General features: G+C 52.1%; 1 protein-coding gene and 1 pseudogene across 1 annotated transcript; one reads left to right on the top strand and one right to left on the bottom strand.

Annotated features, from left to right (window-relative positions):
• The first annotated feature begins 75 nt into the window (after positions 1–75).
• Positions 76–9167, top strand: CD320 (CD320 molecule). The gene is made up of 6 exons (XM_059695436.1): positions 76–87; positions 4566–4806; positions 7495–7602; positions 7886–8119; positions 8410–8559; positions 8735–9167. The coding sequence occupies exons 1-6, from the start codon at positions 76–78 to the stop codon at positions 8860–8862; spliced, it is 873 nt and encodes a 290-aa protein (XP_059551419.1). The 3' UTR covers positions 8863–9167.
• Positions 9168–12625: 3458 nt separating this feature from the next.
• LOC132234469 (ras-related protein Rab-11A-like) lies at positions 12626–13803 on the bottom strand (annotated as a pseudogene).
• Positions 13804–15756: the final 1953 nt, after the last annotated feature.

Genomic DNA, 15756 nt, shown 5'->3' with positions numbered 1-15756 from the left:
AATCTCTTAACTCTGTCAGTGCTCCAGGGACAGAGAGGAATAGTAGTTCTCGGGCTCCAGGGTGATGTCACAGACATGGATGACATGGTACAGGGGCCCAGAGATATCCCATCCCTTCTCCCAGGGCCTGGCTCTATCCCTGAGAGTGGTGGGCTGGATTCCAGGGCCTGTGGGGGTTGGGGAGGCTCTGACTGAAGACAGCAGGGCCAAAGACATACTGCTCACTTACCTCAAGAGCTTCCCAAGCCATTGCTCATGTGGACATTGGCTGGTACCCTCCCACTGTGGCCCCTGCCTTACTTTGACCACCTTGCAGCTCAGCAGGGAAGGCAGAGGACAGCAAGGTGGCTCACAGGTAAAGCTCACCCAGGACAGATGAGGAAAGGCCTCCCTGAGCCAGAAGCCTTTCTGCTCAGGGCGTGGGGGTACACGGGGTGAGGCAGAGTCAGCCAAGGGAAGGAAGCGGCTTGTGCCTGTGGAGGAATGAGCAGGAGTAAAAGCCAAGACAAAGTGGCCCCAGTCTGGCTGCAGGAGTGACGGGGAGCAACACAGTGACCTCAAGTGGGGGAGTGGTATGGCTGCCCCATGAAAGAACCCTGCAGCCTTTCCAAAGCTTAAGATCAGCTGTGTGCCAGGGGAGTGGAAGTGGAGAGCAAGGCAGGAAGCAGGAAAGAGTCACAGTTCTAGGCAGGAGGTATAAGTGGCTCAGAGTGGGCATCTCAAATGCTAAAAGCTCATTAGAGATAGGGAGCCCCCCAGGCTGAAAAACCTGGGAAGACTTCCTGGAGGAGGTGGGGTTTTGGTTGGGGTAAATGATAAATCAGATTCAGGAAGGTCAGGAGGGAAAGGAAGGCCGAGCAGGGTATGTGGAAGCTACAAGGAGGGCAACCCCGGAGGGCTTCAGAAGACCCCAGGCAAGATGTGCCATTGAAGGTTTCAGAATAGTTTTATGACCCAGACTTGAGATTTGGCAAGGGAGTAAAATAGGGAAGGTCTGACACCTGAGCTCTTTCTGTGTGCTAGGTACAGTTCTGAATGCTTCCTATCCATGATCTCAGCTCCTTTGATCCTGTGAGGTCACCACTGTTGTCAAGCCTCCAACAGCCTTTAAAGCCAGGCACTCCTACCCCTCTCTTCTCCCCCCCACCCCCACTCCTATTTGCTACCAGTCCACCTGCTTCTGCACCCTTGCATCTTTGCTTCTTACCCATTTCCCCTGGGAGATTATTATCAGAAAGTATAACTACTCCAAAAGCAGCTATAACCTCCGACATTTTCAAATAGTGAAGTGTGCCTTCAACTGGCAAATAGAACCCTTTCTGTGAAAATCTGTATGCTTTAGTGTAGCTTCACAGGATACTTGCATATCCGGCATAATGCTGAAGGACGGTGATTTGCTTGGATGAGGTCTTGCTGGCAGTGGGACTTGCTGCTTCTGAAGACAGAGCTGTAGGTGAAAGTATTTTCTAGAAGAGAACACAGAAACCAGATACACTAGAAAGCTTGCAGAAGGCTTGTTATGTGCCTTCTGGGTGAGTGTGAGAAGTGAACACCCAAGGATTGCCTTCACAGATCTTGTTCCAGAAGTGAAGAATAATACTTCCCTATTGGGTACATGAGGACTAAATGAGACAGCGTGAGCGCACCCAGGTGCTAGGGACAGGATGTTTATTTTTTTAAGGAATTATAAGTTTATTAGGTCATCTAGATAACCAGATGGGCTGAGCCCCCAAATGGCACCAGCCATGATATTTATATTTATTTTTTAAAATATATTTTATTGATTTTTTACAGAGAGGAAAGGAGAGGGATAGAGAGTTAGAAACATCGATGAGAGAGAAACATTGATCAGCTGCCTCCTGCACACTCCCTAGTGGGTATGTGCCCACAACCAAGGTACATGCCCTTGACCGGAATCAACCTGGGACCCTTGATCGCAGACCGATGCTCTAGCCACTGAGCCAAACCGGTTAGGGCCAGGATATCCTATCTAATAAAAGAGAAACATGGTAATTGGCGTATGACCGCTACCCTTCCCATTGGCTAATCAGGGTGATATGCAAATTAACTGTCAGCCAAGATGGTGGCCGGCAGCCAGGCAGCTTGAAACTAACATGAGGCTTGCTTGCTTCAGTGACGGAGGAAACCAACGTTCCCCACCTACAGTTTGAAACATTTTAACAAATATAGAAGCTAAAAAAAAACCCAGAAACCAGCTTTCAGCGAGCTGGGATCTCAGAGCTGGAGTCAGAGCTGGAGTTATACATTGTTTCGAACCAAAACAAACCAGATACCTACTTTCAGCAGCGGAGGCCTAAGAGCTGGAGCCTCAGAGCTAAAGCTGGCCCAGAATTAAAAAAAAAGAAAAGAAAAAAAGGAGCAGTTGGGAGCTTCTGTCCCCCGCCAGCCTGAAAACAGCCCTCAGCCCCTCACCCAGACTGGCCAGGCACCCCAGTGGGGACCCCCACCCTGAAGGGTGTGTGACCAGCTGCAAACAGCCATCATCCCCTCACCCAGGCTGGCCAGGCACCCCAGTGGGGACCCCCACCCTGATCCAGGACACCCTTCAGGGCAAACCAGCTGGCCCCACCCATGCACCAGGCCTCTACCCTATATAGTAAAAGGGTAATATGCTTCCCAGCACCGGGATCAGCGGAGCCGAGAGGCCTCCTGGCACCGGGATCAGCGTGACGGGGCAGCACCCAAACCCCCTGATCGCCCTGCAGCTCTGTGTGTGACAGGGGGCAGGGCCACAACCTCCTGATCAGCCCTGCTCTGTGCCTGATATGGGGGAGCTCCCCAACTTCTGATCGCCCTGCGGCTCTGTGTGTGACAGGGTGCAGCGCCCCAACCCCCTGATTGGCCCTGCTCTGTGTGTGACAGGGTGTAGCGCCCCAACCTGCCTCCCCCACCCCCCGCACGGGCCCTGCTCTGTGTGTGACAGGGTAGAGCCATAACCTCCCCATCGGCCCTGCCCTGAGTGTGAGAGTGGCGGCGCCCCAACCCCCTGACCGGCCCTGCTCTGTGGGTGATATAGGGCGGCGCCACAACCCCCCCCCCCCCCCATGGGCCCTGCTCTGTGTGTGATGGGGTAGAGCCATAACCTCCCCATCAGTCCTGCCCTGAGTGTGACAGTGGCGGCGTCCCAACTCCCCTATCGGCCCTACTCTGTGGGTGACAGGGGGGAGCTCCTCAACCCCCTGATGGGCCCTGCTCTGTGCGTGACAGGGGGGAGCTCCCCAACCCCCTGATTGACCCTGCTCTGTGCGTGACAGGGGGGAGCTCCCCAACCCCCCTGATGGGCCCTGCTCTGTGCGTGACAGGGGGGAGCTCCCCAACCCCCTGATCGACCCTGCTCCGTGCATGACAGGGTAAGGAGCCCCAACCCCCCTGATGGGCCCTGCTCTGTGTGTGACAGGGTGTAGCGCCCCAACCCGCCTCCCCCACCCCCCGCACGGGCCCTGCTCTGTGTGTGACAGGGTAGAGCCATAACCTCCCCATCGGCCCTGCCCTGAGTGTGAGAGTGGCGGCGCCCCAACCCCCTGACCGGCCCTGCTCTGTGGGTGATATAGGGCGGCGCCACAACCCCCCCCCCCATGGGCCCTGCTCTGTGTGTGATGGGGTAGAGCCATAACCTCCCCATCAGCCCTGCCCTGAGTGTGACAGTGGCGGCGTCCCAACTCCCCTATCGGCCCTACTCTGTGGGTGACAGGGGGGAGCTCCTCAACCCCCTGATGGGCCCTGCTCTGTGCGTGACAGGGGGGAGCTCCCCAACCCCCTGATTGACCCTGCTCTGTGCATGACAGGGGGGAGCTCCCCAACCCCCCTGATGGGCCCTGCTCTGTGCGTGACAGGGTAAGGAGCCCCAACCCCCCTGATGGGCCCTGCTCTGTGCGTGACAGGGGGTGGCGCCGCAACCTCCCCATTGACCCTGCCTTGAGTGTGACAGGGGGCGGTGCCCCAACCCCCCAATCGGCCCTGCTCTGAGCCCAACCAGGGGCTGCACCTAGGGATTGGGCCTGCCCTCTGCCACCCGGGAGCAGGCCTAAGCCAGCAGGCTATTATCTCCCGAGGGGTCCCAGACTGCGAGAGGGCACAGGCCAGGCTGAGGGACGCCCCCCTTCCCCTCCCCCCCCCCCAACTGCACAAATTTTTGTGCACCGGTCCTCTAGTTTATATTTAAAAGCCCACTAGGTAGTAGGCACTGGGGACGCAAGAGCAGCATTCCTGAGCTCCTAGGCCTGACCTTTCAGTTGGGAATCAGACACTAAACCAAAGTAAGTAAATATATAATGTGTCGGGTGCACGAAAGAAATACAGTAAAGAGGGTGTCAGGTGCACAAAAGATTAGAAGGCGAGGATGGGGCGTGTCTGAGGGGAGTGGTTGCCATATTAAATACGATAGGTAGTACATACACTGCGGCATGTACTCGAACGTTACATGTTGTAAGTCGACGTCAACAAGTTGGTTTCCATCCCTCTGTACCTTTCGCTGTACCTTATCCCAGGGAAAAGTGCGAAAGAGTCAAATCGCGGGACCCCTCGCAATCGGACATTTACGGTAGGCTTGGCGGCCAGACCTCTGTGCTCGCCCCGCCCCCGGCGGGTGCGCGCGTGCGCGGGAATCTGAGCTCCTCCAGAGCCAGACCGCGCGGGCCAGCGCCGGGCGTGGTGGCGCGTTGAGCGGTTGGATGGCACTGGGAGGAGCGCAGCGGACAGCGGCTCTGGGCCTGACACTGCAGCTGCTGCTCGGCTTCGTGCTGGGCCTGGAGGCAGCCCCGACCCGGTCCCGGGCCCAGACCATAGGTGAGTGAGCTCCGCGCTGCCCGTGCGCCCGCCTGGCCAGCAGCCTAGCTTCGTCCCTGCCGGCACCGCCTCTCCATTGGCTGCGCCGCACTCCGTCCGGACACTCCTCCTGCATGTGGCTCTTGACTCTTTAGCTGGGAAATTGTGCGAGTCCTCACCAATGAAGAGTTCACTGCCTGCCTTTAACTACCGTGCTCTGGCCCTGCGCACACCCCGCACCTGCTCTGCTTTCTCGTCACCCGCTGTTACCTCCAAGCGTCCGTCCTTCAGCCCTTCAGCCCAGCGCGGGCTCGCCGCAGGCCCTGGTTGTCCGACCTCTAACGCTGCGGGGCCGGTCACCTGGTACCTGGTACCTTCCGCAGCAGCAGCAGCGCCTTCCAAACCCTCCCGCCTGAGCTGAGGCCTTGTGGCTGTTTCCTCGGTGGCCATCCTCGCACCCAATCTCTGCACTTTTCTCCTCTAGCCTTAGAGAACGAAAGGCCTCCCTCCCCGTGGCCCCGGCCGATGTGATGTTGGCGGCTGTCTCAGGTTCCCAGAGGCAGCTGGGAGGGTTAGGGTGGCCTCCGTGTGTGCGAAGGTGCCCCTGACTTTCAGCTGTGAGCTCAAGTTCACACGTGGGCTCCCCTCTGATCTGGTCCTCTACCTCAACCCAAAGTCCCTGCCTGTTCAGGCTAAAGGTTCCTTAAGGAAGGCAGGACTCATGTTAACGAAGTACCAAACCTTTACATACAGGCAGTCTCCCCAGGACACTGAGGCAGGGACTCCTAACTGCCCCATTTACAGGTAAGAAAACCACGGCTGGGCGGAGTCACTGGTCTGGTCCCCCGACCTAATGAGGTGGGTCAGCTCTGCTCTGCTGCCCACTTTACATGGGGACACACACTCCAGCAGGCCAGGGAGAGATGTTGCTTGTCCAGACCAAGACGGGCTAGGCCCGGGAGGAAGCTGGGCCTGGATGCCGACCGTCCCCCATGGGCAGGGAAGGAAGCCAGCTCCAGGTTGTCTACAGCTCTTCCCCGCCGCCACCGCGTCCAAGGACTGTGTGGCCGACAGCTGCAGGTGGGCCTGGAGGTCTGCAGAGGAGCCAGCTGTGGAGAGGGGGGTGTTTGGAGGCTCAGGCCCCTGTGAGTAAAAGTGGAAGGGGCAAGTGGACCAGCATCAAATGGGGCCAGGCTGGGGCCAAGCCAGGGATTTGCCACCCATCTTGCTACCTGTAGGAGGAAGCCCTGAAAGTCTCTCTCTTGCTCTGTCCCTCAAACTCAGGTTCCAGTTCCTTTTGTGCTCCTCCTGATCAGCATACAGCCCAACCCTGCTGTCAGGGGTCCAGGAAGGCTCAGATCTCACCCGAGTGTGACCTGTGTTCACTTATTGTCAGGCACCCCCTGGGCTTTCGGTCACAAGGTCATGGTCCTGGCACACTGAGTGTCCAGTCTAGTCCCTGTCAGTTTAAAGAGGGTTGTTATGCCGAAACCGGTTTGGCTCAGTGGATAGAGCGTCGGCTTGCGGACTGAAGGGTCCCAGGTTCGATTCCTGTCAAGGGCATGTACCTGGGTTGTGCAGTGGGGGATGTGCAGGAGGCGGCTGATCGATGTTTCTCTCTCATCGATGCTTCTGACTCTCTGTCTCTCTCCCTTCCTCTCTGTAAAAAATCAAAATATATTAAAATAAATAAATAAATAAATAAAGAGGGTTGTTGTAAGTGGGAAGCAGAACCTCAGGAGTCTCTGAGGTGGACAGGAGACCCCTCCCAGGAAAGATTGAGATCTGAGGGCTGAGGAGGCAATCTCCAGGTAGAGGAGGGAGGAAAGGGCATACTGGGCCAAGAAACAGCACAGACAAGGCACTGAGGTGGAACAAGCCAGGCTTCTTGGGGAAGCAGTGAGGAGGCCATGACAGAGGGAGCTTTGTGAAGAGGAAAACGTGGGAGGAAGCCAGGTTCCAGGAAGGGTTCAGGGCTGAGCTAGGCCTTGTGGGTCACATGAGGAGGTAGGATTCGGCTGTGAGAGGCTTGGTGGGCCAGGAGACGGCTTTGAGCAGAGGACAGGTGAAGTGGGTTACCAAATGATGGGACTCTGAGGGGTCTCCAGTGTCCAAATGGAGATGAGGTTGGGGGCCTGGCGAGGTAGCACATTCAGGATAGAAACGTGGTCAGAGCTGGAGAATTTAGGAGCTGAGATGACAGAGCTTGGTGGCTAAGCGGATCTTTTAGCCCCTTAAGTGGGTGGGATGGCATGGGCCCTGCTGACCCTGACCATGGGCCTGATCCAGGGCAGGTTCAGAGATGGCCCTCCCCAAGTCTGTTTAACCCTGTGGTTTGGGGAGAGTCCTGGGGAGACCATCTGACCATTTGGGGCTTGGTAATGACTCCAGTATCAGTGAGACCTGGGTTCAAACCCTGACTCTGCCAGCAGTTCTGCTGCTTCTGGCCTCACATCTCCTCAGTGTTTTCTTTAGAATGGGGATCGCAATAGAACCTGCCCAGTAGGGCTGTGGTGAGGCTGTGCACTCTTTGGCTTCAAGCCCCACATATAGTGGGTCCTCAGCAAAGGGTGACCACCAGTATAGTCACAGCGCCCTGGGACCTGGCCTGTCTCCTGGTGTTCGCAGCCTGTGACTGCTAGACTTCTGGAGAGGGTCCAGGCTCAGGCCTCCCCGGCCTCCCAGGCCTCACTTGTGTTCATCTTGCAGGCTCACCCACAGGCTTCCAGTGCCGCATCAGCGGCCACTATGTGCCCCTCCTCTGGCATTGCGATGGTGAAGAGGACTGCCCCGATGGCAGCGATGAGGAGGAGTGCAGTGAGTGGTCGCACCTTGGGGTGGGGCTTGCAGGGATGGGGCCACAGAAGGTGATGCTTGTGGAAGGGTTGTGGCTTTCAGGGGGCACAGTGGGATAGGGCCTGGTGGGGGTGGGGGCGCTGTAAGGAGGTAAGTCTGGGTCTCAGGCTTGAGAAGAGGTGAGTTTACAGGGAGGTGGAGTTAGTGTGGTCTTGGACCTGGAGGCTTGCAAGAGGATGGGCTGTGGGGAGTACCTGGGCCCTGTTGTGGGGGCGTTAGGGACCTGACTGACTCTGTACTCCAGAGATAGAGCCGTGCACCCAGGATGGGCAGTGCTCACCGCCCCAGGGCAGCCTTTGCTCTTGTGACAGCATCGATGACTGCCCCGATGGCATCGACAAGATCCTTCTCAACTGTAGCCGCCAGCCCTGCCCGGCAGGGGAGCTCCACTGCCTGCTGGGCAGCACCTGTATCCCACATACCTGGCTCTGTGATGGCCACCCAGACTGTCCTGACTCCAGTGATGAGCTTGGCTGTGGTATGTGCCATGGGACCTCATCATGGTTGTAGCAGTGGGGAGGGCTTGTTGTTAGAGGAGGATGTCTGACACCTTCCGTGTGTGACCAGGCTGCGAGTGTGGGCTTGTGCATTTGCTCTTGTCTGCATACCTGTGGGGGCAGTGAAAGGTCACTCCTAGCACCAGTGCTCACCAACCTCACTCAGTGTGGGATGGAGGATGAGCCTCAAGGTCTCCCTCAGGCACATGGAACCCTGTTCACACCCCCACACACCCCTTCCCCAGCTAATGAATGCCTGGATTTATTGCAGGAACTGAGACCCTCCAGGAAGGCATGTCTGTGACCCCTGTGACCCTGGAGAGTGTCACCTATTTCAGGAATGCCACAGCCACCTTTGTCAGGAACCAGGACTCAGTCCAGTCTGGAAATCGAAGTGCCTATGGGGTTATTGCAGCTGCTGGTATGATGCATAGGCCCTCCCACTTCTACTTCCCTGGGCCTGGGGCAGCTGCTCCTAGGAGCTGGGGCTTGGGGAGGGGACAGGCTGCAGACCCCAGTCCCCATGCATTAGGATGTTTGTGGGTGCGGGGGCTCCTTGCACTCCCTCACCCAATCCATCTCTCTGTTCCCCACAGTGGTGCTAAGTGCAGGTTTGGTTGCCGCCACTCTGCTTGTGTTGTCCCGGCTCCTGTACCCGCCAGGGCTGCTGGTGGTCATGAAGGAGTCCCTACTGCTGCCAGAGAGGAAGACCTCACCGCTCTGAGGATGAGCTCTTGCCATCATGTTGCTGGGGCCCTGAGTGTGGCAGCTGTGGGGACATGCATGTGGCTGCTGGCACACCAGGCCTCAGATGTGGGTTCTTCTGACCATAGTCCTGCAGACCTGAGTTCCTGTGGACTTGACCCTGGAGACTGGATGTGCCTGACCCAGCCCCTGAATGTGGGGAGCCTGGATTGGAACATGCCCCACCTGGGCTTGGCCCCACGCCGCTCCAGGGTGGCCTGTGCATAGACACTGCTCCTGCCCTGCCCTATCTGAGGGTGGTGATTAAAGTTATTTTGCATCATCTGCCTGCTTCTGGGCCTCTGTCTCCCTCTGCCCGGGCAGTCTGGGCAGCAGCCCACCTCTGTGGCCATTCTGCTTCTTGCTTCCTGGGACCCAGAGCAGGGGCGGTTGGGCAGTCTGCATTACCCACAGGCTTCTTCAAGGAGAGCAGAGCTTGGGCATTGCCTCCTGGAGTCCAGAGGATCCCTGTTTATCATGGCTGCCTCTTTGAAATGGAGGCTGGTTTCTGCTCCAACGCATTTTAAAATGTAGGTTTTATTATCCAGGTATGATGAGGCCAACAGATCAGGAGAGGACACGTCCTTGGCTGGTGCGGCTCAGAGGTTGAGCATTGACCTATGAATCAGGAGGTCATGGTTTGATTCCCAGTTGGCACATGCCCAGGTTGCAGGCTCAATCCCCAGTAGGGGACATGCAGGAGGTGGCTGATCAATGGTTATCTCTCATTGAGGTTTCTATCTCTTTTTTCCTCTCTGAAATCAATAAAAAAAGAAAAGACACATTGTGTCCTGGCCACTGTTTTACCAGTGGTTAGAGCATTGGCCCGTACACCAAAAGGTTGTGGGTTTGATTCTCGGTCAAGGGCACATACCTGGGTTACAGGTTCAATCCCTGGCCCTGGTCAGGGTAGAGCAGGAGGCAACCAATCGATATGTCTCTTTCACATTGATGTTTCCCCCTCTTCCCCTCCCTTCCACTCTCCAAAAATCAGTGGAAAAAATATCCTTGAGTGAGGATTAACAAAGAGAAGAAATATAACTCCCTAAGAGGAGGGGGCCCACCTCTGCAGTCAGGAGGCAGAGGGTAGGAGAGAAAGGGGCCAGAGCCTTGACGGTGGTTCCCACCAGAGGAATGGGTGAGGCAGGGTTAGCAGGCTTGGACTGCTAGTTTGAATAGTTTCAGTGGGCTCGGCACAGGCACTGTCTATTTTGCGTCAGCCTGTTGACAGTGACGCACAAGCTAGGAAGGCCTGAGACACACCTGGGTCTTGTGTGCTATCTCAACACATTTCCCTGACCAGAGCCAGTGCTGTGGCTTGCCAGGCCCTTGTTCTTAGTATGATCCCAGGACGCACCTCAGCAGCAACCACCAGGGAACTTCAAGGAACAAGATTTATTACTCATGGGTCCTGGAGCTTACATGGCAGGCTCAGGGCCACTCGGCGTGATTGGGGAGTGAGGGATGGCACGGACCTGGGGGTTCTGCCTTTATTAGGGACGGAGGGTGAGTCATCTAGGGTTGCCTGGGTTCTCTGTTGGTATATTTAAAGCATAAGAGCAGGAATGAGGGTGCGGGAGGGAGGAGCAAGGTCACTCAAGTGGCCAGTTATCTAGGTCACCCGGGCTTTCTGAAAGAGGGTCCTTTATGTGTGGGAGCATCGTGATTCCTATCTGGGTTGTCTTGCTGGTAGACTGGCATTATGTTTATTCCAGCTGGATGTCTTTTGAAATGGATGCCTCAGCCATCGAAAGCTTATTGTCAGGCACTTACACTATACTGTCCCTACTTGGCACCTGGTCCTGGGGTGATCAGGGTAAGGGCATAATGGCTCTGGATTGGTTGGTTTGCACATTAAAGTTGAGTTGTTTGCTATCTCCAGGAACTAACTAACCCTAAGGAACAGTCCCTCCCTGGTTAGGGAGACCCCAGTTGCCTGAGCATCAAGAATGCAGAAAATATAGACCAGCTGGTGTGGCTCTGTGGTTGAGCATTGATCTATGAACCAGGTCACAGTTTGATTCAAGGTCAGGGCATATGCCTGGGTTTCGGGCTCAATCCCCAGTGTGGGGTGTGCAGGAGGCAGCCGATCAATGAATCTCATCATCATGGATGTTTCTGTCTCCCTCCCCATTCTCTGAAATCAATAAAAATATATTTTTAAAAAAAGAATACAGAAAATATAATTAATATACATCCTAACTGCTAGGTGAGGAGGACAAGGCTCTTCTCTGACCCTCTTTCCTCATCACTGAATGGGGTGGCCAGGGCCCTGATAGCCTCTTTGTGGGGCAGTGACATCACTGACATCCTTGTAGGTGGTCTGGATATTCGTCATCAGCTGGCTCCATGCCACCCAGTGCTGGGCAATACCAGGGCCCCATGCAGGGTCCTATACAGGGTCTCGGGGCTCCCATGTCTGGCTGGCAGGAAGCTGGCTCCTGATATAAGATGTTTGGAGGGGATGAAGTGGGTGGGTGCACCAGGAGGGCTTCCAGGAGGTGGTAAAGCTTGGTTTTGGGACCCTGCCCCCACTGGGAGAAAGTGGTTGAGGGGGGTTTTGGAGTCTAGGCCTTAGGCAGCATGTTGGGGGCTGAGTTCTCTGTGGGGCAGAGGGGGTTGAGGCTTGGGAGGTGGGCTGCTGCCAGGATAGGGGGGCCTTGACTGACAGTGGAGCAGAGGGTGCCCTACCTTCTGGGGTACGAGGCCTTCCCTCTGCACCCTGTGGGTGCACCCGAGCTGGCCAAGACGTCCTGTCAAATAGACGGAACCATGGTAGTTGACAGGAAGGAGTTATCACAGAAGTGTTTTCTTTTTTACATTCTTTGATTAGAGAGAGAGAGAGTGAGAGAGAGAGAGAGAGAGAGAGAGAGAGAGAGAGAGAGAGAAAGGGAGAGAGAGAAACATTGATTTGTTGTTCCACTTATTTATGCATTCCTTGGTTGATTCTTGTATGTGCCCTGACCAGGGGTCAAACCCACAACCTTGGTGTTTCAGGGGGACACTCTAACCAACTGAACTACCTGGCCAGGACTGAGAGCAGGGTTTTCTTGTTTTTAGGTTCTGGGGTTTTCTCCTTTGCTCAGGCATGGTCAGCTGCAGTGGGCCAGGGGCTATGAGGCTGGCTGCAGGTGTCACACGCTGCCTAAGCAGAGGCCTAGGATTTGGATCTTTCTGAGATGTCACTTGGGTTTTCAGTTATCAGGGAAGCCAATCACTGCACGCCTAGGAGCTCCCCACAATCGTCGATATACTCTCATGGTTCTGGGTTCACTAAGCTGGCTGCTCCCCCATTTTTTGTTTTGTTTTGTTTTTTGAGGAATCCAAATGTTCAGTTTATTTAACTAAGCCTGGTGAAGCCATAGCATGAAGAAAAGCTGCAGTCACCCTAGCTAGTTTGGCTCAGTGGATAGAACGTTGGCCTGTGGACTGAAAGGTCCTGGGTTCAATTCCGGTCAAGGGCATATGCCAGTGGGGGGCATGCAGGAGGAAGCTGATCGATGATTCTCTCTCATCATTGATGTTTCTATTTCTCTCTTCCTCTCTGAAATAAATAAAAATATATTTTGGAGAAAAAGGAAAGAAAAGCTACAGTCATTTGAGACAAATGGATGATTTTATAAAGTTCAAATCAAAAGACTTAAAACATGGAAAATTCATTAAGTATGATTAAGTAATAAAACACAAAAGTGACCACAATAATTAAAAATATGTTTAAATCGCAGACCTGGGAAATGGACTGTTCACAGCCTTCTCTGGAGAAGAGAAACTCCTGACGTGTTCCGACAGCACTGCACCTTCGGCTTATTTTCAGTGGTCGGTGGAACATGAATAGGAACCACATTGTTGCGTGGAGACGTTATTTTCATGTCTGACATTTGCTTCTGGGAAACAGTGCGGTATATCTCTGCCAGAACTCTCTGAAAAGCAGCTTCTACATTTGCAGAGTCTAGAGCTGATGTCCCAATGAATGACAAACCATTCTTTTCGGCAAAAATTCTTGCTTCATGCGTAGGAACTGCCCTGAGATGACGCACATCACTCTTATTGCCCACACGCATGATGACAGTGTTACTATCAGTACGATCTCTCAGTTCTTTCAGCCATCGCTCTGCATTTTCATATGTGAGATGTTTAGCAATGTCACCAACCATTAAGGCACCTACAGCCTGCAACATGACAGTATGCTGATGTGAGAGCTCAAAATCGCTCTTGCCCAGCTGTGTCCCATATCGGTGCCTTTATTGTTTTCCCATCAACCTGGATGATTCATGTTGCAAACTCTACTCCAGTGGTGCTCTTGCTTTCAAGATTAAACTTGTTTCAAGTAAATTGAGACAAGAGATTATTCTTTCCAACACTGGAATCTCTGATAAGGACAACTTTGAAGAGGTTGACGTATTTGTCTTGTGGGCGCCCATAGCAAGGAGTGAAGGGGTAGAAGTAGCAATGGAATGGGTGGGACCAGGGGGAGGTTGCTGCAAGGGGTCCCCCCTTTTTAATGTTACTATCATTTTATTTTTTTCAAGTTTAGAAACATTTTTCAATTACAGTTGACATTCAATATTATATTAGTTTCAGGTGTCAGACATTTATATAACTTATGAAGCAGTCCCCCCATAAGTCTGGGACCCACCTGACACCATACAATTGACTACCATATATTCCCTATGCCATACTTACATCCCTGTGATTACTTTATAACTGCAATTTTTACTTCTTAATCTATTTTCCCTTTTTTACTCATTCCCTAACCCCTTCCCATCTGGCAATCATTAGTTGTTCTCTATTAGTGAGTTTGTTTCTATTTTGTTTGTTCATTTATTTTGTTTTTAGATTCCACATATAAGTGAAATCATATGGAATTTGTCTCTCTGCCTGACTTTTTTCACTGAGCTTATTACTCTTTAGGTCCATCCATGTTACTGCAAATGGCAAAGTTTCATTCCTTCTATGGCTGAGTATATTCCATTGTACATACGTACCACAGTTTATTTTATTTTATTTAAAAATTTTTAAATAAATCTTTATTGTTGAAAGTATTACATTGTCCCCTTTTTCCCCCATTGTCCTCTCCCACCCCCCTCCTCCCAAGCCTTCACCACCCACTGTCTGTGTCCTTGGATTATGCATATATACATATGAGTTTATTGGTTGATCTCTTCCCCCCCTCCACCATCCCCTGCCTTACCTCTGAGGTTTGACAGTCTGTTCAATGTTTCTATGTCTCTGGGTCTATTTTTGTTCATCAGTTTATGTTGGTCATTAGATTCCACATATGAGTGAGATCATGTGATATTTATCTTTCTCCAACTTAGCATAATGCTCTCCAGTCCATCCATGCTGTTGCACATTGTAAGAGCCTTTAAAGAAGTATAGTAGTCCATTGTGTAGATGTACCACAGGTTTTTAATCCACTCATCTGCTGATGGGCACTTAGGCTGTTCTCAAATCTTAGCTATTGTAAATTGTGCTGCTATGAACAGAGGGATGCATATATCCTTTCTGATGGGTGTCTCTGAGTTCTTGGGTTATATTCCTAGAAGTGGGATCACGGGGTCAAATGGGAGTTCCATTTTAAATTTTTTGAGGAAACTCCATACTGTTTACCACAGTGACTGCACCAGTCTGCATTCCCACCAGCAGTGCATGAGGGTTCCCTTTTCTCCACATCCTCTCCAGCACTTGTCATTTGTTGATTTGTTGATGATAGCCATTCTGACTGGTGTGAGGTGGTACCTCATTGTTGTTTTGATTTGCATCTCTCGGATGATCAGTAACTTTGAGCACTTTTTCATATGCCTTTTGGCCTTCTTTTATTTTTATTATTATTATTTTTTTTAATATATTTTATTGATTTTTTTACAGAGAAGAAGGGAGAGGGAAAGGAGAGGGATAGAGAGTTAGAAACATGGATGAGAGAGAAACATCGATCAGCTGCCTCCTGAACACTCCCCACTGGGTGTGTGCCTGCAACCAAGGTACATGCCCTTTGACCCTTGAGTCCACAGGCCGACGCTCTGTCCACTGAGCCAAACCGGTTAGGGCCTTTTGGCCTTCTGTATGTCCATTTTGGAGAAGTGTCTATTAAGATCCTTTGTCCATTTTTTATTGGATTGGTTATTTTCCTTTTATTAAGTTGTATGAATTCCCTATAGATTTTGGAGGTTAACCCCTTATCGAACTATCATTGGGAAATATGTTCTCCCATGGAGTGGGCATTCTTGTTATTTTATTGATGGTTTCTTTTGCTGTGCAGAAGCTCTTTATTTTGATGTAGTCCCATTTGTTTATTTTCTCCTTAATTCCATTGTCCTAGGAGATGTATCTGTAAACATGTTCCTACAAGAAATGTCTGAGATTTTGCTGCCAATGGATTCTTCTAGGATTTTTATGGTTTCATGTCTTACATTTAAGTCCTTTATTCATTTTGAGTTTATTTTTGTATATGGTGTAAGTTGGTGGTCTAGTTTCATTTTTTTTTTTGCATGTATCTGTCCAGTTTTCCCAACACCATTATTGAAGAGACTATCTTGACTCCATTGTATGCTTTTGCCTCCTTTATAAAATATTAAGTAAGCATTATGACTTGGATCGATTTCTGGGTTCTCTGTTCTGTTCCATTGGTCTATATGCCTGTTCTTGTGCCAGTACCAGCTGTTTTGATTATGGTAGCTTTGTAGTATAACTTGAAATCTGGTATTGTGATTCCTCCATAACACAGTTTTTTTGTTTTTTTTAAAAAATATATTTTATTGATTTTCCACATAGAGGAAGGGAGAGGGATAGAGAGTTAGAAACATTGATGAGAGAGAAACATCGATAAGCCGCCTCCTGCACATCTCCTACTGGGGATGTGCCCGCAACCAAGGTA

Source organism: Myotis daubentonii, chromosome 5 (assembly GCF_963259705.1).
Source record: "Myotis daubentonii chromosome 5, mMyoDau2.1, whole genome shotgun sequence".
Taxonomy (NCBI): Eukaryota; Metazoa; Chordata; class Mammalia; order Chiroptera; family Vespertilionidae; genus Myotis; species Myotis daubentonii.
Note: the sequence above shows the minus strand (reverse complement) of the source record. Positions and strands in the feature narration are given on the sequence as shown.

Coding starts and splice junctions, on each gene's coding strand:
- CD320 (XM_059695436.1), top strand. Junction 4,807..7,494: donor GTCCCGGGCCCAGACCATAG/GTGAGTGAGCTC, acceptor TTCATCTTGCAG/GCTCACCCACAGGCTTCCAG. Junction 8,560..8,734: donor TGGGGTTATTGCAGCTGCTG/GTATGATGCATA, acceptor TGTTCCCCACAG/TGGTGCTAAGTGCAGGTTTG.